The following is a 27,959-nucleotide window of genomic DNA, read 5'->3' as shown; positions in this document are numbered from 1 at the left end:
CAGCTGGTGAAGTTGGCTTCTAGCCATTAGACTTTACAGTCTGATCAAAACAAAGTCCTGGGCAATGAAGCATGGTCAGCAGTGGGCAGCAATAAGTATTTATTACTGGAGCATCAATTTCAGACATGAAATGAATTTACAGAAACCCCACAGAGGAACAAGGAGAAGAAATGCTTATTCTATCTGCAACCAGCTATCTTAGACAGAAGCTGCAGTTTTAAACAGACAAGACTTCTCTCACACAAGCACTGTAACTTGTCAGTGTCACCTTGCCAGCTGTAGGCTTTATTTGTGAAGATGATTTTTTCTGTAAGAACCACAGCATGTCTGCACTTGCTGTCCCTCTCCGCAAGCAGCTTCACTTCTTGTTTCTGCACAATTACCCGGACATTGGGAACATACCTTGCAGGAAACAGAAGTGACATCAGTGCTGGCTACTCTTTTTGTTTATCTTCATAACTTCATAAGCAGATCAATTGTTCAGGCACCAGAGGGGACAGAACAATACTCCAGGAAAGAGAAGAAAAAAAAAAAAACAAAACAGTTCCTGAAGCACTGTACCTACTTAAAATGATGCATGCAAAGATGCAGGGAGTAATTATTATTTTTTTTTTTTTTTAGGAGGTCAAACAAGTAACAAGTAGGATATCTTCATCGTTCAAAAGCCTCCTTCCATATGCTAGTCACCAAACAACTTCTCTCATCATGCTCAAGGTTTGTTATTCCCTCACCAAGGCACAATAACATATAACACAGAAAGTTGCACTAACAGGCACATTTCCACTGATTGTTTGGTTAGAGCTTCATTTTGGAGGCAAGAGCATAAATGACAAACCACTATATATATTACATCTCAATTCCAGTAATGAAGCACTCATATCACAAAGTCAACAAGCAAAATAAAAACAAAGGAAAAAATATGTAATTATTTGTTCAATGAAGCAAAAGCTGTTGTGACTCCCGTCAGCATTTGATGGAACTGTTAGCCTACTGAGAACTTTGTTCTCATTCTGCTTAGTGCAGTTACCGAGAGCTCAGAGATAATCCACTGCAAGATTTCTGCAGTATTTTACATGCTACAGCTTGCACTTCTCAGCTAGTTGTCAGATACAAATGGAGAACTGGAATATTTGGAGTAAAGCTGGCTCAAGGGTATCTTAAGTACAGTACCTTACATTTTTTTTTTAATATTGATTTAGTCAAAAGAAAAAACTTTGGGAGAAATCTGAAAAGGCTCCATGGATTACAAATCTGTTATGACTGCTTTTTTGGCAGCCAGATTAGATTTACTGAAGCAGTAACAGGAAGGAAAACAGAAAGGCAGCAAAATGAACACTGAGGCAACACTGCCAGACCAGGACATGGAAAAAGGGACATGATGCAGTAACATTTATGTAATGTGGAGACTGCTCAGGCCTAGGTGAGTAGCTGTAACACTGCAACTGCAGCGTACCACACTGAGCACACGTTCAGCATAACCTTGGGCTCTTCCTTCCCATCTGCAGCAACTGTCTGACGTGTTCAGTTTCGTGTGCTTTGGGACAGGAATGGCCTGTAGGAGCTGTGTCCAACAGGTCAGGTCAGTCAGTGCTATTGTAATTCCAACTTAACATATCTCCTACCAAGTGAGAGATGCTAGCATCTTCTTTAGAGTTGTAGGTCACAAAACAGAAAGGAAAGCAGATCATTTTTTACTGCACAATTATCCTCTCAGGCCAGCCGTTAAACTTTACTGACTTGTAGTTGTAAAAATTAATACAGAGACATGTTTCAAAATCTGAAAACTGTAGGAGCCAAACTTTAAAGGCATGCGTTCTTTAAAACATTTTTTATTAAAAAAAGAGCACAGTTGTACAATAGAAAGTTTCTCTATGCTTGAAACGTTCTGTCAAGTTTGCGCTGACTCCAGAAGACCTAGAACAGGTTGGAGAGATGCCCTCCTGACCTTGGCCAGAAGCCCAGCAAGAGATGTGGTGAACTACTCACGGCAATCCCATTCCTCACTTTACACCAGAAGAATAGCTCTCTGGGCTAAATAAATTACCAAGTGAGGAACTGAGCTGGCTGGAGGGCGGGGGAAGATTTAGCACTGGCTAAAGACGGGATGGAAGTTCCTGTTGACAACTGGCTCAGTCCTCAAGCTTGAGTCTTAGCCTTTTTGCAGGCTGGCAGGGTTTCTTCCTCCTCAACCTTGCGAAGCTTCTTCACCGTGTACACCACCCCACAGGCACTCTTCCGAGTTTCTGGAATATACAAGCAGAAGCTGTAGCACCTCAAGTAAAATCACTCTACTGCATTTAACACATACTCACTTCAGGTGTCTGTGCCCAAAAGTGCAATTCAACATGTTTAACAGCCAGCCAGTCGGTACACACAGCAGGTAAGCAACCTGCATGGGCAGGACCTGGGGATACACTGGGAAATCTGAGGGTGGGTGCAGAATTACAGCAACCCTAAGGGAAAACTGAGGTCTGCAGGAGCTGAGGGGGTACACATGCAAAACCACAGCAAGCCAGGCTTCATCAGTTCCATAGCCACAGAAGAATGCATTCCTGAATGCAAGTCAAGAAGTATTTCTGTATTTCTGAGCAAAACATACCATTCTTAAAAATAGAAAAAATAAACATATTCGCATACCCCAGGATTCTTAAACAGACTGTGCTAGCACAGCTATATGGGCAGAGGCTTCTGTATACACACCAATAAGCGGCTTCATGGTATTCAGTATTATTTTATTTACAGAACCCTCAGCATTACCATAAAATGCTACTATGTGATAATATCAAACTCCTCATATATTTGCTAAACAACCTAGCGAGCCCAATCCAATTTCAAAACTTCTAGTGGGAGGCTTCCCTGCAAAAACTGAAGATTTGAAGTAGACAAGACTACTTACAGATACTCTTGTTAGCAGAGAGGCTCTGCAAGACCTTTGCCAAAAATATGCTGAATTATTCTGGTCTAGTATTCTTTAGGGGACAGCAAAGTGACTTTTTTTTTTTTAAAAAAAAAAAAAACTTCAAAGAAAGAAAGATGAAGGTTTTGAGAAATTCCACATAAACTTGAAAAAAATTCTTCTAACACACTGTCACTAACTATGTAGATGAGTAGCAAGCTGGACAATCCTGTTCATAGAAACACACTCTAGAGGGAATCAAAGCTATCTGCTGGGAATTACAGCACATTCAAGCTCTACTTCTACTGAAACAAGATGCAAGCCAAATTCTGCTGTGTGCTTCCAATTTAGAGCAACTCATGTTACTGAGATGACTGAACCTACCTATCCAACACATCCTGGCAGAGGCAGATATTAATAGCTACACAGTCACAAAGTTAAATTGCTATCAGAATAAACAACAGGCATTGGAATGGGTTGCCCAGGGAGGTGGTGGAGTCACTGTCCCTGGGGGTGTTTAAGGAAAGGTTGGACCTGGCACTTAGGGACACTGTTTAGTGGGTGACATTGGTGGTAGGAGAGTGGTTGGACCATATGATCTTGGGAGGTCTTTTCCAACCTTAATGATTCTATAAAAAAAAAAAAAAATCAAGAAACACTAAGAACTGATGAATAACTATGTGAAAGGGAAGGTAGAGAAGGAGGAATGAGGGTCACATTCCAAGCGAGGGACTACATTGATTGGAACACAAACTGAGACATTTCTTTGCTGCACTGACACTGAGACACATAATACAACTGGAAACTTTTTGATTCCTGCAGGGGGCCAAAAGTTAAATTTCTACTTTCTTAGTACTAAAATGGTGAAGTTTACAAGAAGAAAGCTACTGTGAGCTTCTGGTGAGAGCATATGGAAGTTTTGTTTCATCAAAACACTTCAAGCCATGGTATACTGTATGAAACATTTCCTTCCAAGTAGCAAACACTCAGGACTTTAGATTTGGCCTTAAGTTTGAAGTGGTCCACAACGAAAAGTGAGTCAGAAGCAGACCACATAATTAAACATCAGAAAGGAACACCAGACAGACTGCTTCTGTAGTCATGGTGCAAGAAGGTAAATGCAAGAAAGTTAGAATGCATGTGTTTCAAAACAGTGACATAGCTTCTGCTGCTATCATGGAGATCAGCATTCAACCCCTTCTGAAAGAAGTGGCATTTTCACAACACAGCACAACAGGCAGACCTGTGTTTTGGCTAAACAGCTTATGAGTCTTGATGTGGTTAAGAGCATACTCTGGTACAGACAGCACTACCATTTTAACCACTTATTTGCTAGCGTGGCAACAAAAATAAGACAAAACACCATTACTGCACAAGGTCCTTTTCATGTGTTGAACAGGGGAAGTAAAACCCCAAGCTGACTTGCTCTGTAAGGTCTCAGACTCTTTGGAAAACATGCACTGACACGAACTTAGCTTAACAAATCCAGTGTTAACTAAACAAGTTTGCACATGCTTTTTGCTTACCTCCATGAAGTATGGTGGCTCTGCAGTTGGTAGACACAGCTGCCTTGGCTTCGCTTTCTGACAGGCCAAACAGCAGACCTCTGCCACCTTTGTTCAGGATCAAAATGCACAGAAACGAACACAAAGAACAAGGAAGCCTGGCTGTATGGCAGATTTGCTTACTCTACAAATAACTGGGAATTAGCAACGCTGCAACTCAAAGTGACATCTTGCATACGGTTACCCAGAGGCAGAGACCTGAGGTACCCAATTCTCTTGCCTGCAATTCCCCAGGAGCCCTCTTGGAAGGCTCCTGTCAATGTTGCTTTTTGCTGGACAAGCAGCTGTCATTTTGGAATGAAAAGTCTGTCAACATAGGAACATTTTTATATGTTTAAACAAGTAAAAAGCAACTGCCTTGAAAAAAGTCAGCTTTGTGGGAAAGGGGATTGTCTGATTCAAAAGCATTATGTTGAAAAACTCCCAGCCACCTTGAACAGGGATGGCACTAAATTAGGTATGTTAATTTGGGTTGAGCCACGCTGCTTGTTATAAGGGGGAAGGAAACGTTACGCGTAAAATCCTTCCAGCCCGCACACCCTCCCACACGGTTCTCACGATTCAGAGCACACGCCTTCCCTTTGAGGGACAGTCCAGATACATGCCTGGGGGCAGGGAGGAATAAGAATGCATCCGAATTCCTAAAAGAAAGGGAATAAAGATACTCTGCATTAAGAACATAATCCCTTATTTAAGGATATGTATGAAACTAAGGGCTGAAATATTCAGAACAAAAGTAACCAGTACTCAGATAGGAACTTTTGCTTTCTTGACATAAGCATGACTTCATAGCTTCTTCTGTCAAAGATTTGGCACCTTAGAGATCGGAAGTAGTGATTTCTGGGTTGGTCTACAATGTCCATTGATTTTTATTCCCCAAACTATGATTGTTTTTTATTCGTTTCTCCAATTACACCCAACACAAATATCAATGCATAACACAACACAAAACGTACCTATAGCTGTACTCAGACATTACTATGTACAGTGACTATTCATGCCACTCTGTGACCAAGATCTGTTGCTCCTTCCACACCCACTCAGAGCCCTGATTCATTGAATTAGTCACCAACAAGCATCACTGTGTAAAGTTCAAGGAGTGTAAAGGATGGAAAATTTCAAAACCAATTTGAACTTTCACTTGTTAATATTAATGGCTGTCTTCGAATTGGAAAAAGGATACAGATTTGCCACGTCGTAAGGACCTCGTAGTTCCAGAGGCTAGAATAAAACAAAGAAGTTTGGATATGTGCATGCTCTCTCATACAGGCTGAGAGAGCGTGAGTATGCAGGAGAGGGCTATATGGGGAAGCAGTCAGGTCAAGAAGGTGAGATTAAATGCTACATAACAGCAAGCTGCTGAAGATGCACTACAAAAATCAAGAAAAGACTTGTTCTGGAAAACAGAGTTCCTATCTGGGAAAAAAACATAGCAGGAAAAACAAATAAACGTGATTTGTTAGTAAAACATATTGATTGAAAGCATACAAGACGGGAATCATATTTAAAATTACACTTTTTTCTATGTTTTATATAATTATTGTATTTTCAGATGCAGTTAAATCATCAAATTGTTTCAACTTCAACAAAAAGCCAGGACTTACCCTTTCAGCTGCACTAGATATGATGATGTTCTGTAAAACAAAAGAGAACGAACGCTCATCTGTCAGACAGCATCAAGAAATGGAAAATCTGCAAGCAGCAAAGACTTCAGTAGCCTTAGCTAAGTTCAGTCTGACAGCCCAATTAATTACCAAAGTGTCTGATGCCCCCAGATGAAGTGAACTCTAGGCAGGTACGGATATTATTTTGCAGAAATGAATAAACCCTAGCAATCTTCCCAACCCCACTGGGCCACAGGGAGCAGCTCTCCCTTGTAGTTATGAACCTCTCACGCGGAGATCTGAGCTGAATAAGCACTGCACCTTTTATAGGGATAGGCTAAGCAGTATAAAACTTAGTGATGGTATTGAGCAAGCACACGTGAACCTGTACCTCTTCCAGAAGACTTTAGGGTTAAAGAAGAAACTCACAGTTGAACACACTGTGTTATGAAGAGCCCCTTAATCAAATTCACACGGGTGGTGGAAACCAGTCTGCAGCCAGGCAATGGTAGCCCATTCACACCATATGCTGACTTTCCTCAACACTTGCACCCCCATGAAAACCACCAGGCAAAAAGATGCCCTCCTCCCTTCTCTCACTCAGGTCTTCCTCAGAACAGGCGTGTGACGCTCAGGGGCTGGCAGATACACAGCTCAGCTGCCAGCGCTCTTCTAATGCTAAACCTCCACGGATGCTCACCCTGGGGAAGACTGTTTTGCGCAGGTGGAAACTCTGCAGCAGCAAAAAAATTCCTTGCACCTTTTCTTATATCAAATAAAAAGCTTTGGGAATTCCTGCTTGAGTGGGAGGGAATGAGAATTGGTACTGAGGCAGCAAAAGATTTCCCTCTCTGACGTCAGTACCACCAACACATCACACCACCTTCGGTTACAAGGTGGAGCTTTTGATCCCTTCCCCGCACTGCTCTGCTTGTCCTGCTGCCTCCCCAGCAAAAAGAGCAGGGCAGGCACTGGAAGGAAATGCTCTGTGCACAGCTGGAACTCCAACCGTAGAAGAGCTGTTAGCATGGAAATGATTGCACTGCTTACACTATGCCCAAGGTTTCCTCGTGTGCCAAGGAGGAAAGGATGGGACAGACAACTCTGCCTGAGCATACGGAAAGCCAGAAGCAGAAGTAATATGTACATCAAAGCGACTTAACAGCACTCAGCCTTGGACACTTCTTTCTGCATAGTTCACCTTTAAAATGACTGTACTACAGATCCCAAGGGTGCTTTTGAGCTTCAGCGGTGCTGACTGCAAGAGTTCACTGAGAAAATTTAAGTCTGCTGCTCTGAGCTGTAACAACCAATTCCCATCTTCCAGACTCGGAAGAGCTCCCAGAGCAGCTGTGCCATCCTGAACCCAACCACGCAGGACTGCGGCTCACTGCTGCATTGCTGCTCTGGCCCATTCAAGGCAGCTGGCTTCCAGTTAAGGGATGGGTAAGAAACAAGAGCAGACAAGGAAAGCACTGGTAGCGAATGAAAGAGAAGCAGGCAAAATCAAATCCACAAGAAAAGCTACAGGGAAGAACTCAAATGTGAAACATTACCTCCTCGCGTAAAGAGACAGCAGCTATCCAGCACACTGCTCTGGGTGCAGCACCCACACTCAGTTACCAAAACATGGGAGGTGAAGGAGCACTGTGAGTCCCTCCCTTGTTCCCTGCACATTTTATCATGTTTTAGGTATTCTGCTCAAGGCCACCTTTCTGACCAGTAAGTTTCTGGAAATTTCTCTGCCCTAATGCAACAGAAGGGGAATAAAAGGTTCCAAAAGCTGCTATAAGCTCAGCAACTGTAGGTTACAGCCTGTGACAGTGATGTGCCAGACATCAGTGCAAGCAGGCTATGGAGCAGCCTCACCACATCTCGGTAGAAGAGGGCCTTTACATAACTGACAAACTGCCAGCAAGGGCTAATAACCACCTCCGCTGGCCTGCAACGTACTGAGCCCAGAGGCAAAAAATGAAGACAAACCAGCAGTCCGTTCCTAACTCTTCCAGTGGCTAACAACAAATTGTTGTGTCCAGCTCCAGCCTATTTACCTTCCAGGCACAAATGATGTATGAGATTGACAGCTGCAGAAAAAAAAAAAGGGGGAAAAGGTACACGGTCCGGATGCCTCACTCGCTTGTCTGTGATGCTAACTCAACTGGTGCTATACAAATCAACAGCCACATGAGAAACATCTTCAACTGCACAGAGGAAAGAGGAGCACTGGCAAAAAGGAATCCTACAAGAAAGGTTTTTGTGTGTGTGTATGAACCTTATATCCAAACGAGTATTCTGTACGGCTAACTCCCAGAGCTGGGCTTCTCAGGGAAGGCCATGTGAGTACTTGCTATGTTCTGTAGCACCGAGGGAATTCATGCGTTTGACTCACCCCACTGTTCTACAAAATAGGCCACCAAGGGGAACCGCAGTAATGATCAATCTGCTGTTAATTGGCCTTCCAAGCTCTACATCCCCTTTCAGACTAGATTTGCAGGGCTTCTCTGGACCAGCTAAGTGCAGCAAGAGCCTTTTCCAGTAATGGTGCTGGGTGCTACAATCTCTTTTGACTTGTGTATGTATCATGATATGCTTCTCTGTTAAAAGCATTTAGCCTAAGAGGACCCACACGGCAAGCAGCTTAGTCTGGTGGCCTGGGAGGAGGTGAGGTATGAAAGCAATGGAGTACAGGCATCTCAGCTGCAAGGATTACTTCTTCCCTTGGTTTCAGTAGCAGGGAAGAATGTAGTTGATCTGACTGTAGCAAAGCCCTGGCTTACAGCCAGCAAGCTGTTGGTTCTGTTTTGTACACTGGGGATTTCCTAACAGTTAAACAAAACAAGATTTCTCCCTTCTTATTCTTTTCCCCCCATATTCGAGTTACCCTCTCAAACAGAGCTTTTGGTCAGTCAGAAATCTGAAGTGGGGAATTTCAAAAAGATGCATGGATTTCAGCTCTAGTGCAAACCTTAGATCCACTTTTTCCCTTTTGTTCTGGGTATTGCATACCCTACTAACAGATAGGTTGTTCTGAAAAAAGAACACAGCAGTCTGACAAGTTAAGAAGAAAGCGTGCAGCAGTGCACAGCTGGAAGTATCTGGAGCCAGAATAGTTGTGTCCTTGTATTAGCAGGCAAAGATTCAGTTGGAGCTTCAGAAACCCCAGCATCAAACTAATTTAAAATGGCTCGGTCTGTACAACTCCAGAAGAATTTGAACTGGATTAATTAGCTTGCTTTCACTTTGAGAGCTTACCTTTCCTTTGCAGATCTGCATCAGGCTGATCGCATTTGAAATTGTGTATCTTCTCATTGTGGAGTCTTTGATGGCAGGCGTGTAAAGAAGTTCAAAGTAAATGCCTCGATCTATTGCCTTCACATGAAAGAAAGTGATCAAAAATCAAAAGGAGAGAAGCAAAACAATCTAACAACTGCTGTCTATTATTGATGCAGCTTATTCTCAGTTTTAACTGTGTTATGAAAAAATGAAGAAGGAATTGTTCCAGCAGGAACACAGCCTTGCATGAAATGTGGAGGGAGGGGAGGCGGAGAGGTTTCACTGTACACCAGGTACGTGTACTTCAATCTTGGGAAGACAGAAAAATGAGGTTTAACAATCAAATACCATTTACTTATTAGTTGTAGTTGGCTTTCCACTGTCACAGAGTAGAGGAGGCAGGTAACCCCTGCTGATTAGAAATGAGTCTGGAAACTTTCAGGACCATCCTGCTCCAGCTTCACTGCCTGCAATAAGGAAGAACGCTGCTTCCCAGAGTAACCACGTCTTGCAAATGAGGAATTTGTCCTTGCATAAAAGCAGCAATGAGGTTCTGTCTCTGTCTCACAGGATACTGCGGTATTTGTGACAATTTTAAAAAACAATGGCTCACAGGAGTTTCCAAACAGTGATACTTAATGCATTTTCAGTTGCTTTAAAATCCTTTGCTGTCTGTCAAAGTACTGCACCAAAACCCTTGTATTGCTGTTTTTGCAAGCACTGAGAAAGGTTAAGCAACTTCTTGGAGGATACATAGTGAGTTAGTGATAAAGACACCATTCAAAGCTAGTTCACTGGCCTATAATACCTTTGCCTGAAACGTTGCTCTGTGCTTTATACTCATATTATTAGAAAATGCTGCAATGCTAATACTGTAAGAGAGTCCAGCAATTGAAAACAGATGGAATTAATCCAGGCATAACCTCTGCATGCAAGCAGAGGAGAAGCTGTGTACACAAATGGTTTACTGGCCCAACATCTGCAGACAAGAAGAAAAGCCTGAATTTATCAAAATCAAAACAGGTGATGGCAATTCACCAGTTTCAAGGTAAACAGACTTTTAACCTCATCCCCACCACTCCAGCTGCCTGCCAGTCTGGCATCATAACAACCAAAACTGACTGCCCCAGGATTCACAAAACCAGTCTGACAGACTGCCTTGCCGTAGGGAGTATGGATGCTGAGAATTAGCTTGTAAGGAATATCAGCATATATAGGGCTTCAAGAGCCTCCCAGCTCTTCATCTGGGTCAGCTGCTAGAATTTTAGGTGGTATTTGCACACAACATCTCACATAACATTTTTTGTTCCAAGTGGAATATTGAAATTCCCAGCCTGTGGTGAATTCAAAACTGCTACTTTTGTTCTGTTTCAGACAGTTTCAACTAGTTTATTGTTTATTTTTATTCTAGGTCAAAACTTCTCTAGAAGACAGAAGTAGGATTTCTGGCCAATTCCAGCTTTAAATTTTAAACCACTAAAGACTACACCAGCCAAGAATGCCCATGTGGAACAAACTCCGACTCAGAGGGAAAAAAAAAACTAGTTCACCTAACTGCACGTTCAGATTAAGTTTTCTGGCAAGCCACTTACAGTAGGCAAAATTGCATTAACAAAATATTTGATACATGCTGACAGTTAACTTGTGTCCCACAGCAGGTATTTAGCAATCCCACATTTGGTTTATTTGCCAAGACATTCCTCTAAATATGGATTCAATACAGTAATCCTCAAATTAATTGAGGCAACATCCTTCTCCCAAATTAATACTGCCATTCACATTCTCCTGTCATTTAAATCACAGGCTTATTCTGATGCAGCTGTATCACTTCTGGTTTGGGAGGTAGGTTCGTCAGCAACACCACCACAACTCCCTTGTTCACATAGCGGTAGCCTTAAGGTTGTTTCTATTTCTCGGAAACACCACTTCTGCCTCCATAAGTGGAGGACAAAAAGGAGGAATTGAAAAAACACATTCTTGTGTATTAAATGCTGCAGTGGAGGCCTTGAAGTGAACAACATCTAAAACAATACTAAAGATTATGCGAGAAAATAAAAAGAACCACTTGGATGGGAATGGCAGGAGGGAAACTGCAGAGAATTCAACTCAGGCTGACATTAAATACAGAACTTAATAACAAGAAAACAATTTAGATATAAATTTACCATATTCACAGGGGGCCTTCGGAAGTAGAACGGCAGCTTTTCTGTTACATTTATGCATACTAGATCCACGTCTAGAGTTGTGCAAGCGATCTATAGCAAAGAAATCAGAACAGATTATTAGATACGCCAAAAAACAAGTAATCAACATTAGGTGCACTGATACTCTCCTTAATTTCTTAATGCAACAAACGTCTCTCCATAGGGAGCTTAGTTTTAAAGTGAAGAACTGCTGTGCCTTGTAGATTCGACAATAAACCAGCAGGGCTACTGGTGCAAAGCTTGAGCATTTCAGGCCCCAAACCCAAGCCTTCTCTCACTTACAGAACTACTTTGCTAATAAAATAATGACTACACAAAGGCAAGACTTCCCGCTTTGTTCTTATCTGACACAGGACATGCAAAAGCAATGCTGGCTTTTGGCTGAAGAACTCGTAGCTGATGAAGGACAATCCCTGCTTACAAAGCGATCAGCCCAGGAACAGCGCCTTACCCTTCGTTCTCTAACTGTAGTGTAGCAATTACGTATTTTTACAATGTGTTATTACCAGTTATTTATTATTGCTGGCTGAATATGAGCCAGCAGTGTGCTCAGGTGGCCAAGAAGACCAACAGCATCCTGGCTTGGATCAGGAATATCATGGACAGTAGGACATGGAAATGATTGTTCCCCTGTGCCTGGCTCTGGTGAGGCCGTACCTCGAGTACTGTGCTCAGTTTTGGGCCCCTCACTACAAGAAAGACATCCAGGTGCTGGAGCATGTCCAGGGAGAGGCAGCGAAGCCAGTGAAGGGACTAGAGGACAATGAGGAACAGCTGAGGGAACTGGGGTTATTTAGCTTAGAGAAAAGGAGGCAAATGGGATGTTGTAGCAAGGTGGGGATCGGTCTCTTCTCCCAGGCAAGAAGTGATAGGACAAGAAGAAATACCCTCAAGTTGCACCAAAGGAGGTTTAGGTTGGATATTAGGAAAAATGTCTTCACTGAAAGGGTTGTGAAGTACTGGAACAGACTGCCCAGGGGAGTAGTTGAGTCCCCATCCCTGGAGGTATTTAGAAGACCTGTAGATGTGGTGCTTTGAGGCATGGTTTAGTTGTAGACTTAGCAGTGCTAGGATAATGGTTGGACTTAATCTTAGAGGTCTTTTACAATCTAGATGCTTCTATGATTCTACCAGCAACAACCAAGAAGAGACTAAAACAGAAGCACAATTTTAGAAAGTGATGGGTGCTGCCACATAACCTGTACTGGGTCCAATCCACGGTGCCTCACCTCCCCGGCTGGGCGGGAAAGATACAACCCTTTCTGAAAACCCTGTCTCTGGAGAAGGCTCAGGGTGGCACCTGAGGTTTAAACCTGAGGTTTAAAAGCTTAGCTTTGAAATCGCACCATAATTTATACTCTGTATCAATAGTGGGAAAGAATGAACAAAGCGTGGAGGAAGTCCACACTGACACGCAGAGAAAATTAAGTGGACATAAAAGGGAGCCCTTCGTTTACATATAATCTCATGCACACAAGACTTGTAGGAATTATAATGCCTACCCTGTAAAGGTTATTACACAGAACCAGATTAATGTCTGTCAGTGGCGTTGTAACAAAGAAGATAGTTTGCTGAAGATGTTCAAAAAGAATTTTCTATGTATAGGGGAACACTTTGCATTCAGAAACCTGCCAGCAACTGCTGCAAATACCCCTAGGCCAGGTGCCAGCCATTCATCCCTCTTTGCAGCAGCATGAAAGCAGCGGGGCTGCAGGGTGGCTGCACTCTGCTCTAATGCAGGGCTGGTTACAGCTCTGCAACCTCACCTTTTACCAGTTTGTTCACATGAAGTTTGGACAGAGATGAGAGCAGAGGCCCAGCTTCAGGAATGTTTCTTAGCTGTTGATAGCACTCCTCTCCTGAAAAAGAGACCCACACCACACAACCAGACGATTCAAGGATCCTGTCAAGCACAAGGTTTTTGATGTTAAACTGTCTGTACTAGGCCATTCAAGCTAACCTTTATCTGCATGCCCTACCTTTACCAACTCTGTTAAGCATGACACTGGTTGAAATCTACTACAAACACAAGTCGAAAATGCAAGTTTAGCCTTTCTGTAGCCATATTTAATCCTTTTCCTATGTGGGGTACAAACTACCATCCAGACAGAAGTGATTTACAGGAACTCATGTCCTAGAGAAGATGTCAGTGAGGCCACAGGAAATTCAGGAAAGAGAGAAAGCCAAAAAATGAAGGAAAGCAAGAATACACACCAGAAGCAGGCGAGTCGCCCTGTGCAATGAGAAAACAAGCCTTCCTAATTAGCTCCAGAAACACTGTAAAACTCTTTTCCATTTTGCAAATTAAGCACAGTGGGAAAGGGAGTGACCCAAATGCCAGGATAACTACAGGATTCCAGTGACAAGAACACATCAGAAAGCACCACTGAGGAAAAACAAAATTAAGAGTCATACTTCCCCATAAAGAGGAATACCCAAATGCACGGAAAGTTGGCAAGAAGATTTCTCCAAACGATCCAATGTTCAGCCCAGCTTTGGCTGCTGGACAAGTCACACACATAGGCAGGTTAAGGTTAGCCAGTCTGCTAAAGGGATGTGAAGTGCACAAACTTCATGCAGAAAACACCATGGAGCGATTGCACAGCCCAGTGCCTCCCTGGCCACACCGTGGGCAAGAGCCCCATCTGCTGGGAAACTGCAGACAGCCAAAAAAATAAATTTGTCAGTGCTCAGTCTGAAGACAGTCAGGTTTGCTTTGGCAAACATTTTTACAAATAAACTTTGAAACCTGGGTTTGCAGTACACCCTCAGACTTACATAAGCAAGGTTTTGTAGATAGTGGCTATTTGCTAGTTACCTGCAAACAGCAGGCAGAACTAACAGGAATAAAACAGGAATATTAGAACATTTTTGAAAAGCAACAGGCCAGACCTTAACACTGGCACAGAGTAAGCATTCCAGTTACAGCCCAAAACAATCCTCCTCGAGAGCCTTAAAGAAGCACTTTCTACAATTATCTTGGCAAACAGAGCTTCCTCACACCCCTGAGGATACAAATTACTCATAGAATTTGATCACATCTTTCAGTACACATCACTGCCCCTCTCAGTCTCTGGAAAGCTTCCTTTGCTTGTGACAAGGCACAGACTATTTTAGGCCATGCTAAAATTAAAGCACATCTCCAATGGTCACATATGTCTTACAAACACATGAACAATCCTGTTCTGTGGAGAAGAAACTAAGTGCCAAATTGTTGGTGAGAAAAATGATGCTATTGAGGTAATGCAAAGTTATCAACAGCCAATTTAAAAACATAATTTATGGAGCAAGATCCACCCTACAAGGTTTTATCTTTAACAGTGAAAGATCTTAGTCATCAGAGCCAGAGGTATATATCGAGACTCCATGTGCCAGACGCTCCCTGCTGACACCTCTACAAAATTGACAGAGCTCTCCACTCACACTTAGAAACCTTGAAGCTTTAAGCAAAAAACAAACATACAAACCTGTTCTGAGTTTGAACATGTAAGGATGAAGGTCTTTACCTTACGCAGTTTCAAAGAAACATGCTTGGGTTTCCTCCCCAGTAACTTGGGTTTCCTCCCCAGGATTGCACTGCGATCATGATAGAAATTAAGAGGGGCTCATGGACAATCCTGCTTCCTTCCTATGAAGCTCCTCCTTGCCCTTCTTTACCATTCCAGCTCATGCATGTCATCAGGTGTGAACCCTGATTCTACCCTGTTGCCATAGCCCAGAAGAAAAAAGATGGAGGGTAGAGACCAAAAGTCTTTTAAGTTATTTGACTCCTGCACATTCCAAGAGACCCAATGTCTTGCAAGGGAAAAAAAAAAACAAACAGTTGGAAATGAGTTTAATTAACTTGTCACTGTTACAATTAATGTTTGAGTTCTTCTGCTGAAAGATTCTTCAAAGTCCACCTTCTTATATAGCCTGTTGCTTCATACTTTCATTAACAAGTTTTCAAAAAAAAAAAAATTTAGAAAAAAAACAGAAGAATAACATATTAATGTGATAAAATAGGTACTCATCAGGACTAGGATGCAGCTTTAACCTATCACCCCACAGGCTGAGCTGATTATCAGTCTGCTTTGGACAGTGTTTAAAAACTAGTAATTGTTCTGACAGGAAGAGTCTATTCAGGATGGGAAAAATAGAACGATATGATGTTTGGTGCCATTAGTAACAGCTGAAGAATTACTGCACCTAATGGTATTTAGGTATCACCTTGCAACAGTGAGTATCTCCTGCAGTAGTACACCAGAACTGGACCAAATCAATTCGTAGTCTAACACACTTGCAACACCTTGCTTTTCTAAGATCACAGAAGTCACAGAGTGATTTTTTTTTGGTGCAAAATATTTGCATTTCTAGTAATGTAAACCAGTGTGAAAAAATAGCAGTCTTGGGCTAATATCACATAAGTCCTAACAAAGGTTTTGAAAGTGGCTCACATTCCTCTCGCTAGCACACTCTGAGCACTTCCACAACTACAAACCCCAGCATCTGTTTAGTAACACTGATATAGCAACACCTTTAAAAACTCCCAAATGTTGTGGAGGCTGTTTTCAGTATGAAGTTTTCTCTGAACTGCCAGGAGAAAATCTGGGTGAGAAAATGACAGTCTGCCCTTTGTGTATTCCCCCAAGGCTGTTCTACTTCTGTACAGCTTCAGTGCTCTTTTTGGCAGGCAAAGTAACAAACATATCATGAAGTCAAAGAAGTGAAGCTTCTCTCACTCAACTTGAACATTCAAAACAAAACCAAAAATCCCAGTCTGGCAATGAAACAAGGGTTGGTGCGCTTAATCAGCCATACTTTGGGAAAATTTATTTTATCTGTTCTTGAGATGCTATGACAACCAGAACTAGTTGCGTTTTAAAGCAAAAGAAAAGCAAAAGATAATGAGACAAAGTAATAAAAAGAAAAGATAAAGAAAAAAAAAAGATAAACTACTTGTTTGGAAAAACCTCCAAGACGAAAGACTAGAAGAAAGAAGGTAACTCTCAGAACACCACTTGAGTGCTCCTTTCAAATTCTCCCACATTTCCTGGCATTTCAGAGACCAGAAACAATTAGTGCTAACAGAAGACAGCAAATGCTTTGGGGGGAATCTGTCAAGAGTCTGGGAAGTTAAACAGTTCAAGAAAGAATGTTACTACATGCTGACAATATTCAAATAAATAAGTAAATGATGTTTTCTCTCCTCACTCTCAGTACAAAAACAGATACATGAAACTGCAGAGCAAGGGCATTGAAGTCCCCTGACCAGGCAGACGTTTCAGACTCCAACAAGTCATGCCAAGGCCTTTTACCCTCCTGCAACTTCTCCCAACCTTTCAGTCTGTCCTCTGACCAGGGAGCCTACATTGTTTAATTAGCCCCATGCATGCATTCAAAACAGTCCAAGGCACCATAAGTTGTTATAGGACTGGCATTAACGATCAGATTGTACTTACGTGGAACAGTTTCTCAGTCTTTGGAAATACCGCTATGATGTCATATAACCTTATATTTGAAGACGTTGATCTCTGCAAAAGGAGGAAGCAATTACTGCTTTGACTTCTGGCAGATGACAAAGCACAATGATTATGACCAAAGTAATAATAAGAAAAACCTCTTCCCGTTTTCAAGTACTAAAACAAAGCCAGTAATCATCTAACCGTATAATAGGTCTCTGCTGCAAGCAATTCTCTGAAGTCATTTTGGGGCTAGTCCCATCCACCTAGCTAGGCACTTACAGCTTTTCCCTCAATAACGTAGTGTTACAAACAGACACAGGACTTGCTCACAGCATTCTAGTATACACACAGAAATCCAGATACCAAAGAAAAGGACCAAGAACAGAACTGCTATCCCATATTGACAAATGATCAGCAGAACCATATCCAGTTTTTTAAGTCTGCATCCCTTCACAATTGCTTTAGTATCTAAAGAGGTAACCTGAGATATCAGTACTGAGTACCCTATGAAATCCACGAAGCTTTCCCCTACACGATTTCCACAGTATCATTCTTTCATTGAGAAGAAAATAAAACTCGGAAAATTGATATATTGAATATACTTACCAAGAGATTACAGTGGGAAGGATCAGAAACAACAAGGGTCAGACGGGTTAAGACTTTGAGTTGTTTAGATGTCCCCTATGAAGGAAAAATAATTCAAGACTTAAAAAGTTCCAAAGCAAGAATTTGTGCTGATTTTCACTCTGTCCACTATAAAAAGAAAATGGTGCCTTGCTCAATTTGTTGCCTACACTGAAGTTTCTAGAAGCCTGTAGTTAAAATTCCCTAACTTTGTTGTTTCATATTGACATGCTGGATATTCTATCTGGCCTGCTGAAAAAATGACTTAGTGTATTTCTCTGAGGAAGGGATCAACAGAAAAAATGAATATCATGCAGAAAACTGAGCATGTTTTATTACCACCGCTATGGTTCCCCAATCAAGCTGCAACTGCAAGCAAAAGCATTTCCTGAATTAACGTACATCAGTGATTCAAAATACAGACTTGGTTTGTTTTATCCAAATCTTGTTGCATCAAAATGAGAAAGAAATTTCCAAAACTCAGGCTTAAGTTTCAAGAGTATTCATTGTGAATATTCAACTAGAAGATGATTCAAAATTCACACAACACATTTTTTTTAATCATTTCTAAAATAAAGAATAGACCCTCCTCTAATGTGAGCATATCATTCTTCCAATGTTGGGAGTTTTAAGAATCAAGCAATGGACAAATTTCTCATTTTTAGTTAACATGTAATACACAGAATCTCACAGATAAACACAAGAAAAAGATTATAACTCAATAATAATGCATAAATGGGATGTAACTAAACATACTTGTACAACAGGTAAAGATGGAAACAACTCTGACGGAGATACTGGCTTGGCAATTTCCTTAAGAGAGGATAAAATAAAGTTATTCACAATATAATGGGTTGTTTAGAATGTAAACAAAAGTTGTGTCCCAATTCTAAAAATAAGTTTACCATGATAACAAAACTATTTCATAGGGACAGTTCGTGGATCATATTAAAAATTAACTCCAGGGCAACAATACTGAATTATAAAATGGAATTTCTGTTACCAATGAAAACGTGTATTTACATCTAAATTGGCATTTTAAAGACAAAGGTATTTAGGGGCACGTAGATTTAACAGTAAGAACAAATAAACCGAACAGAAATTACCTGTTTCTTTTCTTTAAAATCGACGACATGATTAAGAGCAACTGCAGAATATCCCACTAAAAAAAACAACAACCCAAACACATCATAAGACTATTTTCTCTGGTAAACTAACGGAAACAAAGCCAAACAGAAACCTGTCAAAAGCTCATTACTTAAATATCTCAAAATTAATAATAGTTTACCTTTCATATGGATTTTTTTTTTCTCCTCTGCAGATTAATTCACCAAAGAAGCATCTTAAAGTACAAAAATCTATTTTAACAGACCCCACTCATGACTATACTCACTTAATGGCAGAGCTTTATGAACACAAATGATTACTTGAGCATGGCCAGCACTGGAGCACATACAGGAGAAGGAAAGCTAAGTGTTACGCTGGGCTTACAAGTGAATTGGACAGGCTAAGTCATTAGGAAAATACATTCAAGATGAAGCTCCTGTAAAGTCAGGAGAAAACTGGTTGAAAATTAAGAGCAGGTATGAATGACTCCTTGTCATTTTGCCCTAGCTTGGTCCTATTAATGACTTTCTTTAGGAAAAATGGTGAACAACATTCAGGATACTTGTTAAAACCACAGACAACACAAAGGTACATGAAAGGTACAGTTATATTAGAAGGCAAAGTTAGAGTTCAAAACAACGTTGACAAACTAACAAAAAGTTCTCATTCAACAGGGATTAGAGAATGATCGCACAGTTGACAAAGACAAATCACTGCTTAACGCCTACAGTTTTAAGAAATTACAGGTGGAAAATGAGTCCCCAGGTTAAAAATAAATAAATAAATAATACACTTGGATAAACAGGCAGAGATACAGACTGCAGGACACAACACCATCTTTCCATGGTGCTCAGCACTGAGAAGACCTCAGTCTCAGTCACTTCACTTGCAGAAAACTGCAAACAGAGTAGGGAGAGGAGCAATAAGAATGAATGGAATATGAAAATACAAACCTGTAAGGAAACTGACTGAAGCTTTAGGCCAAAAGATGGGAAAACTAAGGACAGAGATTCCTACTGTGCTAACATAAACCTAGCTGCTGCTCTCCTGGCCAGGACCAGCCCCCCCTTAGGGCAGACACCCAGGCTGTGCACCAGGAGCCCAAGCCATGCTGGGGCACTGATGCCTCAGCCAGCTTTTCTCCTGTTCCATCACAGGGCTGACCTAGGAACCACCAGCTGTGAGGCAGAGGAAGCACAGCTGTGGACACAGGCTGGCAGAAGGAGGAAGACTGCACCTTTCAGCAGCAGCAGACTGGAAGATGCATTGTGAGCAGAAACATACTCACGTTTGAACAAATACAAGGATGACATAAAGGGAAAGACTACCTTTAAGGGGCAAAGACAAGAAGAAACTATAAAAATCATGCTGAGCAAGACCAGTAACTCTGGAACAAGCTGCCCACAGAGGCTGCGGAGCAACCGAAGGCCCTAAAATCCTTGCTGGACAGTGATGCGTCAGGCACAGCAGACACTGCTTGGCCTCTCAAGGGCAGGGAAAGCCCTGTGCGCGGTGCCTTCAGCTCCCCTCCAGCCCAGCTCTGCCAGGATTCACACTTCTGCTGCTAACACCAACCCAGCGCAGCCGGGAGAGGCCGGCATCCTCCACCCCCGGCCGGCCCGAACCGCCGCCTGCCCCGGCTCCTCCAGCCCAGCTCGGCCCGGCGCAGGGCCGGCCGCTGCCCCGCTCCCGGACTCACGGCGAGCCGCAGCCTCCAGCAGGCTCTGCAGCCCCTTCTTGTCCGGGCCCTGCGGCACGTTCAGGTCGGCGAACCCGGCCATGCTGCGCGAAGCGCCGCCCCGCCCGGCCCGGGGCACCCTGGGGCTTGTAGTCCCGCCCTCGTGGCCGGGCAGGGAGCTGTGGAGGAGGCACCCTGGTGGATGGGGCAGGCTCCAGCCCCACAGACAGGCCTGTGAAGGGGACGAGGCATGGCGCTGTGGATCCATCTGCAACGTACCGGGCCTGGGAGCAGGAGCAGCCGAGCGCGCTCGGGCCCAGCGCCCTCAGGGGCCGGCGTCGTGCCCACCAGGTGGAGCCGCGGTCCTGCTCGACTGAAGCGTCACCGACCCAAATTCATGGGGCCTCAGCAGAGCACTGCCAATTTGTATGAGGAAAAGAATCCTTTCTAGTTATTTAAAGGCCTTCTTTTTCCCACGTTAGCTAAAAAAAAATGTGAAATAACGACCCAGGTGCCATGCAAGAAATATTCCTTCCCCAAAATGCCAAAGCACTGAGGAATTACAATAAACCACAGAACATACACACATTGACTACGTAGCGCTGTTGCAATACCCACAAATCTCATTTTGCTGCTGGTAATCAGCACAATGTATGTGAAATATGGGTGGTAACTACCATTTTTTTTGGTTTGTGTGAGGGACTTAGAGCAGCTGCTGAAGACAGCAGGTCTGCAATTTGTTCCCAGTTTTGAGGTAGTATTGCAGGGCCTTGCAAATCCATTGCTTCTTGTTTCTTCAGACTGGGCTAGTTCTTGAAGAAAAGTCTGTGGGGTATCTGGAACTCTGAACCCTTAACGAGGCAAAGCTGCTCGTCACCAGGGCCGAGGTGGCAGTGCTGGTATGTTGCCACTTATTGGACCAGCGGCAGCTTGGTGCAGCTTGGGCCCATTATGCCCTGAGACTTGTGGCTCGTCTGTGCCAAAGTGGTAATCATAGAATCATTAAGGTTGGAAAAGACCTTCAAGATCATCTGGTCCAACCATCACCCTACTACCAATGTCACCCATTAAGCCATGCCCCTAAGCACCAGGTCCAACCTTTCCTTGAACACCCCCAGGGACGGTGATGCTACCACCTCCCTGGGCAACCTGTTCCAATGCCTGACTGCTCTTTCTGAGAAGAAATGTCTCCTAATTTCCAACCTAAACCTCCCCTGGCGCAACTTGAGGCCATTCCCTTTAGTTCTATCACTAGTTACCCATGAGAAGAGGCTGACCCCCGGGTCTCCACAACTTCCTTTCAGGTAGTTGTAGAGAGCACTAAGGTCTCCCCTGAGCCTCCTCTTCCACAGACTAAACAACCCCAGTTCCCTCAGCCACTTCTCACAGGACTTGTGTTCCAGGCCCTTCACCAACTTTGTAGCCCTTCTCTGGGCACATTCTAGGGCCTCAATGTCCTTCTTGTAGTGAGGGGCCCAAAACTGGACACAGTACTTGAGGCGCGGCCTCACCAGAGCTCAGTACAGGGGGATTACCTTGGTCCTGCTGGCTACACTATTCCTGATACTAGCCAGGATGCTGTTGGCCTTCTTGGCCACCTGGGCACACTGCCAGCTCATGTTCAGGCAAGCATCAATCAGCACCCCCAGATCCTTCTCCTCTGCACAGTTTTCGATCCACTCTCCCTTAGGCCTGTAGTGCTGCATAGGGTTGTTGTGGCCAAAGTTCGGGACCCGGCACTTAGCCATGTTGAACATCATGCCATTGGCCTCTGCCCATAGATCCAACCTGTCCAGGTCCCTCTGCAGGGTCTTCCTACCCTCTGGCAGATCGACCCTTCTCCCCAGCTTGGTGTTGCCCACAAACTTACTGAGGGTGCAATCAATTCCCTCATCAAAATCATCAATAAAGATATTAAAGAGAATGGGCCTCAACACTGACCCTTGGGGAACACCACTGGTGACCGGTCACCAGCTGAATTTTACTCTGTTCACCACCATGCTCTGGGCCCGGCTGTCCAGCCAGTTTTTAACGCAGCCAGGAGTGTACCTGTCCAAGCCATGGACTGCCAGCTTCTCCAGGAGAATACTATGGGAGACTGTGTCAAAGGCCTTGCTGAAGTCTAGGTAGACTACAGCAGTGGCCTTTCCCTCATCCACCAGGCGGGTCACCCGGTCATAGAAGGAGATGAGGTTGGCCAGGCAGGACTTGCCTTTCATAAACCCATGCTGACTGGGCCTGATCCCCTGATTGTCCCACATATGCTGCGTGATTGCCTTCAGGATGACCTGTTTCATCACCTTTCCTGGCACCGAGGTCAGGCTGACAGGCCTGTAGTTCCCCAGGTCCTCCTTACGACCCTTCTTCTAGATGGGTGTCACATTAGCAAGTCTCCAGTCATCCGGGACCTCTCTGGATGACCATGACCACTGATCACATGTTTTGCAATGGATCACCAAGAAACAACAGTATGTGACTGGCACATTTCTGGCCTTGTTGTCTAATGAGTTACAAAGACCTGGGGTGGTGTTAACAGAAGCCACCTGTGGCTGCATAGATCAGGCTAGGAGCTCGGGGTGGCTTTGGGGGACAGTATCCAACCTGTCACATCTCTGTGAAATGGGAAAGAAACAGACTGATGGACAGTCTTTGCTGTTGTCACAGGTATGGCAGCCTTTTGTTACTGACAATAGTAGAGGTCAAGATATTTCAGCAAAGGAGCTCTGTTTTGGCCTGTCTGAGCCTGTAAGGTGTTTGCTTATTAGATCAGCCAGAACTGCTTCTCTGCCAGTCATTTGAACAATTAGCATAGCCTGAATGGTATCCTCATGGCCTTTCTGTGAAGTGTGTGAACATAGAACAGCTTCAAGTATTATTTCAGATTTTCTTTAACTATGTATGCTATAACTTGATTTAATTTGTCTTAATTTGTCTGTGAGAAGAAATCCATAAACATATCAATTATTTCTGAATGGCCCTATTGGACTTGTGATAAGAGACATTGAACAAAATTAAGCAGCTTTTGTGTCTGGCAATATACAAGCTAAACAAACCTTTCCTTGAGGCACTTAAAATGGAGAACATCTAAATGGATCTTCATGAATCCTGCAGAACACTATTAGCTATGATGGCCTAAGAGTCTGAGTATGAAGCACTTTCAGCATCACATATCACAAATCATTTTCACAGACCAGTGTGCAACCTTATTTCCTATATTAATTACTCCGATATTACTATTTTTGTTCAGGCCAGCCCTGGTGATCTACTTAAAACATCTTTATGATTCTGACTATTAAGTCACAAGCCTCTAATATGCTTTGTTTTATCTGTGGCCTGAAGTCCTCCTAGCAGAGCCAAATTTTCTCCCTCTAGATACTTTTTCTCAGTATATTTCAGTGAAGTCCTTTCAGGTATTTTTTCATTCAGTTCCTCTAACAATTATTTTAACGTGTTTTCAGTGAGCATCCCAGGGTAGTGCCTGACAGATTTTTGCTTGTTTATTTACCTATTTATTGTGTAGTTCTGCGTTTAGCACCTTTAGGAAGCTGAAGATGTTTAGTACCACCTACCTCAGCAACTCAGTAACATAAATGTCAGGATCACTTTTGTTATAACCTTAACAATTTCCTTCATAAAGTTGCAGAATGAATTTTCAGGGATGAGAACTCTGTTTTTCTGCATGATAAAGAATTTCTAGTATAAATTTCATCTTAATTGTTTGTTTTCTTTTCAGATGACAGCTTGCTTTTGTTCGTATTTGCTGGTTCCAAAAAAGGAAGACATCATTTCACATTTATTTAACTTGCACAGATGTGAGTGTTTATTTTGACAATGATAAGAAACACCAAAGATGTGAACGGTTACCTCTCTGTTTTACTGCCACAGAGTGGTGATGATTTATTTTCACAAAGGCAAGAAAGGACAGAAAAGAAACTGCAGCTGCAACATCTTTGCTAGAAGTTGGACAAGAGTGTTATTTGCTAAACTACATGCTGGGAATAAAAATCAAGGTTTCAATAATATTTGTCCATGGAATTCTACCCAGTCTGTGATAAAATATTCTAAATATTTTGACAACGTATTTCCCCAAGGCAGAAGAAACATATACCTATACTTTATTTATTATTCCCAACAGCAGGTCCTCACCACACTTATATTGGTTTCCAAGAAAAGAAGATGAAAACGGAAGAAAAAAAATTACAAGAGATAAATGAAAACAACAGCTTATGAATATAGACTAGCTCAGGCAAAGAAGGACAAAAAAGGAGATGACAAAGAAAGGAAAAATAGCAAGAAAATTTTCCTGTTTATTACATTTCACAGAATCACAGAATCACAGAACGTTAGGAATTGGAAGGGACCTTGGAAGATTTCATCCTCATGTTGTGGAACCTTCTTGCTATGTATCCAAAATTAAATCATTTAAGAATGAAAATGTAGCTGCATCTTTACGATTTTGTGTTAAGATAAGCACAGCTCTTGTTTTCCAGACATGGCTGTGGAGGGGAAAGAGTTACCGTGCTGGGCTGTCAGTGGTTTTTCTTCTGCTGGTGAAGTTCCTCATGCTGTAGTCCTGGACCCATTTCAGTCAGAGGGCTGCAAGTTCGCAAAGACTTGCTGTTTCAATGGATTCTGCAAGAATTAAGTCCTCAGGAAAGGGATGAAACATCCAGGATTTAGTGCAAGTTTTTTCAACACAGACATTTAATAGAAACAGAATGGACAGACCAAGTCAACATGTGCTGGTGACATTATGTTTTTTTTTTTTTTTTCTTTTTTTTTCCTCTAAGCACGTCTATCTTACTTTACCTTGCTAACACAGAGGCAAAGAATTGATACCAAAACCCACTGATATATTTTATACCTAGCATGAATCACAAATTCTGAAGATGTTCTGTGATTACAATATCTCTGAACAAGAGAAAAAAAATCAATTATTTTTTGTGGGGAAAAAAAAAAAAGCTTTCCTTGCCTTTTTTTTTTTTTTTTTTTTTTTTTTTTAATTTGGAACATTTCTATATTGAATGAAATATCAAAGATGAGATATGCAATAAAGTATATTAGCAGGTGTGACCAAAATAATGTAAATTCAACAGGGGCATGAACAATGAGGGACAAGGGCCGTAGCACAGTCAGAGGTATACAGAAATATGAAGAGGCTTTTATAGATAGAGAGCATAAATTACTTAAAGGACAGGATGTTAGTAAGCACAGCCATGAAACTGATTTGATGATATTTTTTGAAGCCTAATGTGAGGTGAAAATGTCAACTTGTGATTCTTGACACCCAATCAGCCAATAATAGGTTTAATTTCTGTATGCTCTCTGGAACAGCAGTCAGAATTTGTAAATAGGGTCACTGAAGACAAAAGTGGGATGTCAATCCCCAGGGAAAGCACCTCCTCCCCTGACTGGGCCCAGCCTTGGAAACTGGAACATTTTCCCAGGTGTGTCCCAGTGAAATGCTTTCAAGGAAAAGATTTTAGGGATGTATCAGCTGCTTTGTCTTGCTAAGCTTTTGCATTTTCTCTATAATAGTAGGAAAAAAAAAAAAAAAAAAAAAAAAAAACTTTCTGTAATAACATGTAAATCCCTTTGACTTAAATTGGCTTGTCTCTTCAAAGACAAGATCAAGAGAGTAAATACAAAGAAGGTTAACATATAGCCTTTGAGAAAGGAAAGAAACCAGGTGATTAACTTCTAATGAATTGTATGGGAATTTAAGGTACAGAACAAAAGATGAGGCTAAAATCCTCCTTGTAGGTTGAAATGGGTAAGCATAACATGTAAATGATCCTGCATATAATCCACTGGGTACACTTACAGAGTCACGTTCCAGAAATGTATTGAAAAGCTGTCAAGAAGAATGACTGATTTAATGAATTGTGTCAACACATTTGCAGGAAGCACCAGATTATAATTTGCTCTGCCTTAGTGACATTTTAAGCAACTGAAAAATTGCCTTTACAGTTAGTATTAAACTGAACAATGTTATCAGCTTTTATGATATGAATCTATTTTGAACAAAATTTACTCAATTCTTATCTCCTTAACTGTACTTCAGACACTATTTTAGAAAAATGTATTCACACAATGAGGAAATACTCCCCTTTCTCCACATTTTGCCTCAATGCTTTAACTTATTTTTAGGTACCCTTACCATTTGTAAAGATTCTTTTTCTTCTTAATATTTGCTTTGCTGGGGAGGAGGCACAAAGGCACTGATTTATCTCCCTGGTAGGGTAAATCATCTGCAGCTCACAGTTCACCGATACTTTCTGGGTGGTTAAACAAGGAGGGCTTTTATTGTGAGTGGACACAGTGAGGCAACTAAAACAAAAATGCATCAAAATAAATGTCTGAACAGGGAAACACTTTCAGCTTGATAATGGTCAAAGAGCTGCCCAACTAGCTCTCATACTTGCAATGTGAAAGTTGCGTATTTTATTATCGTCCTCATATCAAGATGTGGAGGCAGAAGGGAAAGCAAGCAACTGCACTCCGGAGTGCTGCTCCCTGCCTGTTGGATGTGCTGGCCTCAGGAGGCCGCGCCTGTGCTCCTCACATCTGACCCCAGCCCCAAAGTTCTGCTCACAGGGGAGCTGGGCCAATGCACAGCCATGCATGATGCAGAGCCTGGTTCCAGGAGTCAAGTGATGCTGACAGAAGGGAAGATTTCATTAGAAACAAGACATTCTGTGAGCCAAGTATGGAGGCCTCACTTGCCATGGATCTATGCTTCAGCAGTGCCTAGGAGTGTAAAATGAGCTTTGTTCATGTAGTTGAGTAATTATTAGGTCCTTCTTCAAAGCAGATTTTTATGGCTGTATGACGTGAGCTCATACTGCAGTCCCTCTTAGCACAGGGCTACACGTACAGTTCTTCCCTCTGCCTGGTGCAAGACCTCCCCTCGTTAGATATCACTGAAATTGGTCAGTGGTTACTGATCCATCTGGGGTCAACACTCCCACTTTCATTTCCTCTATTTCATCTGGTTCACGTTAGAAATACAAGGGGGCACTCAGGAGCAGATGTTTCCTGTTTTTAAAACTTGCTGCCTAGCATGTCACCTTACCAAGAAGTGCAACCTTCTGTTGGCATCCCGTGGGTAGCTGGCACTTCGGACGGTTGGTCCTCCCTCCGCTGGAGGCAAGGCTGTGACCTAAGGAACAGAGAAAGCTGCTGAGTCCCAGAAGCGGGCCAGGGCGTGAGTTCCAGGAACCCCTGCCGCAAAACCAGCTACTTCAAAGCAATGCTCGTGTTTGTTTGTTTAACTTTGCAGAAAGGATTACACGTGGGGCAGTGAGTCAGTTGAAAACAATGCATTGTAAATACCAATAAAAAGGGGGACATGGGGAATGGAACTGACAGTAGTACAGTGAGAAGGAAGAGCTCTAAACCCTGCCGATCCGCAGGCTGACAGGCACCCGGAGGCACGTCGGCGCTGCCCGTGTGGCCGCGGGGCGGCTCGCAGCAGCGCCCTCGGAGCAGCAGCCCGGGTCCTGCCGGCGCCGCCCGCGGGAGCCTGCCCTTAAAGCCTGCCGGCGGGGGACGCCCGGGCACC

The 27,959-nt window shown here is 42.7% G+C and overlaps 1 protein-coding gene across 1 annotated transcript; it reads right to left on the bottom strand.

The window, feature by feature from the left end:
- Positions 1-82: 82 nt before the first annotated feature.
- Positions 83-20,572, bottom strand: RPP30 (ribonuclease P/MRP subunit p30). Its single transcript, XM_035329797.1, has 11 exons — positions 20,417-20,572; positions 18,717-18,772; positions 18,367-18,423; positions 17,593-17,667; positions 16,984-17,055; positions 11,504-11,593; positions 9,318-9,434; positions 6,066-6,095; positions 5,645-5,682; positions 4,423-4,502; positions 83-2,243 (listed from the first exon to the last, which is right to left on the bottom strand). The coding sequence occupies exons 1-11, from the start codon at positions 20,496-20,498 to the stop codon at positions 2,137-2,139; spliced, it is 804 nt and encodes a 267-aa protein (XP_035185688.1). The 5' UTR covers positions 20,499-20,572; the 3' UTR covers positions 83-2,136.
- Between the last annotated feature and the right edge of the window lie 7,387 nt (positions 20,573-27,959).

This window comes from Oxyura jamaicensis, chromosome 6 (genome assembly GCF_011077185.1).
Source record: "Oxyura jamaicensis isolate SHBP4307 breed ruddy duck chromosome 6, BPBGC_Ojam_1.0, whole genome shotgun sequence".
Classification (NCBI taxonomy): Eukaryota; Metazoa; Chordata; class Aves; order Anseriformes; family Anatidae; genus Oxyura; species Oxyura jamaicensis.
Note: the sequence above shows the minus strand (reverse complement) of the source record. Positions and strands in the feature narration are given on the sequence as shown.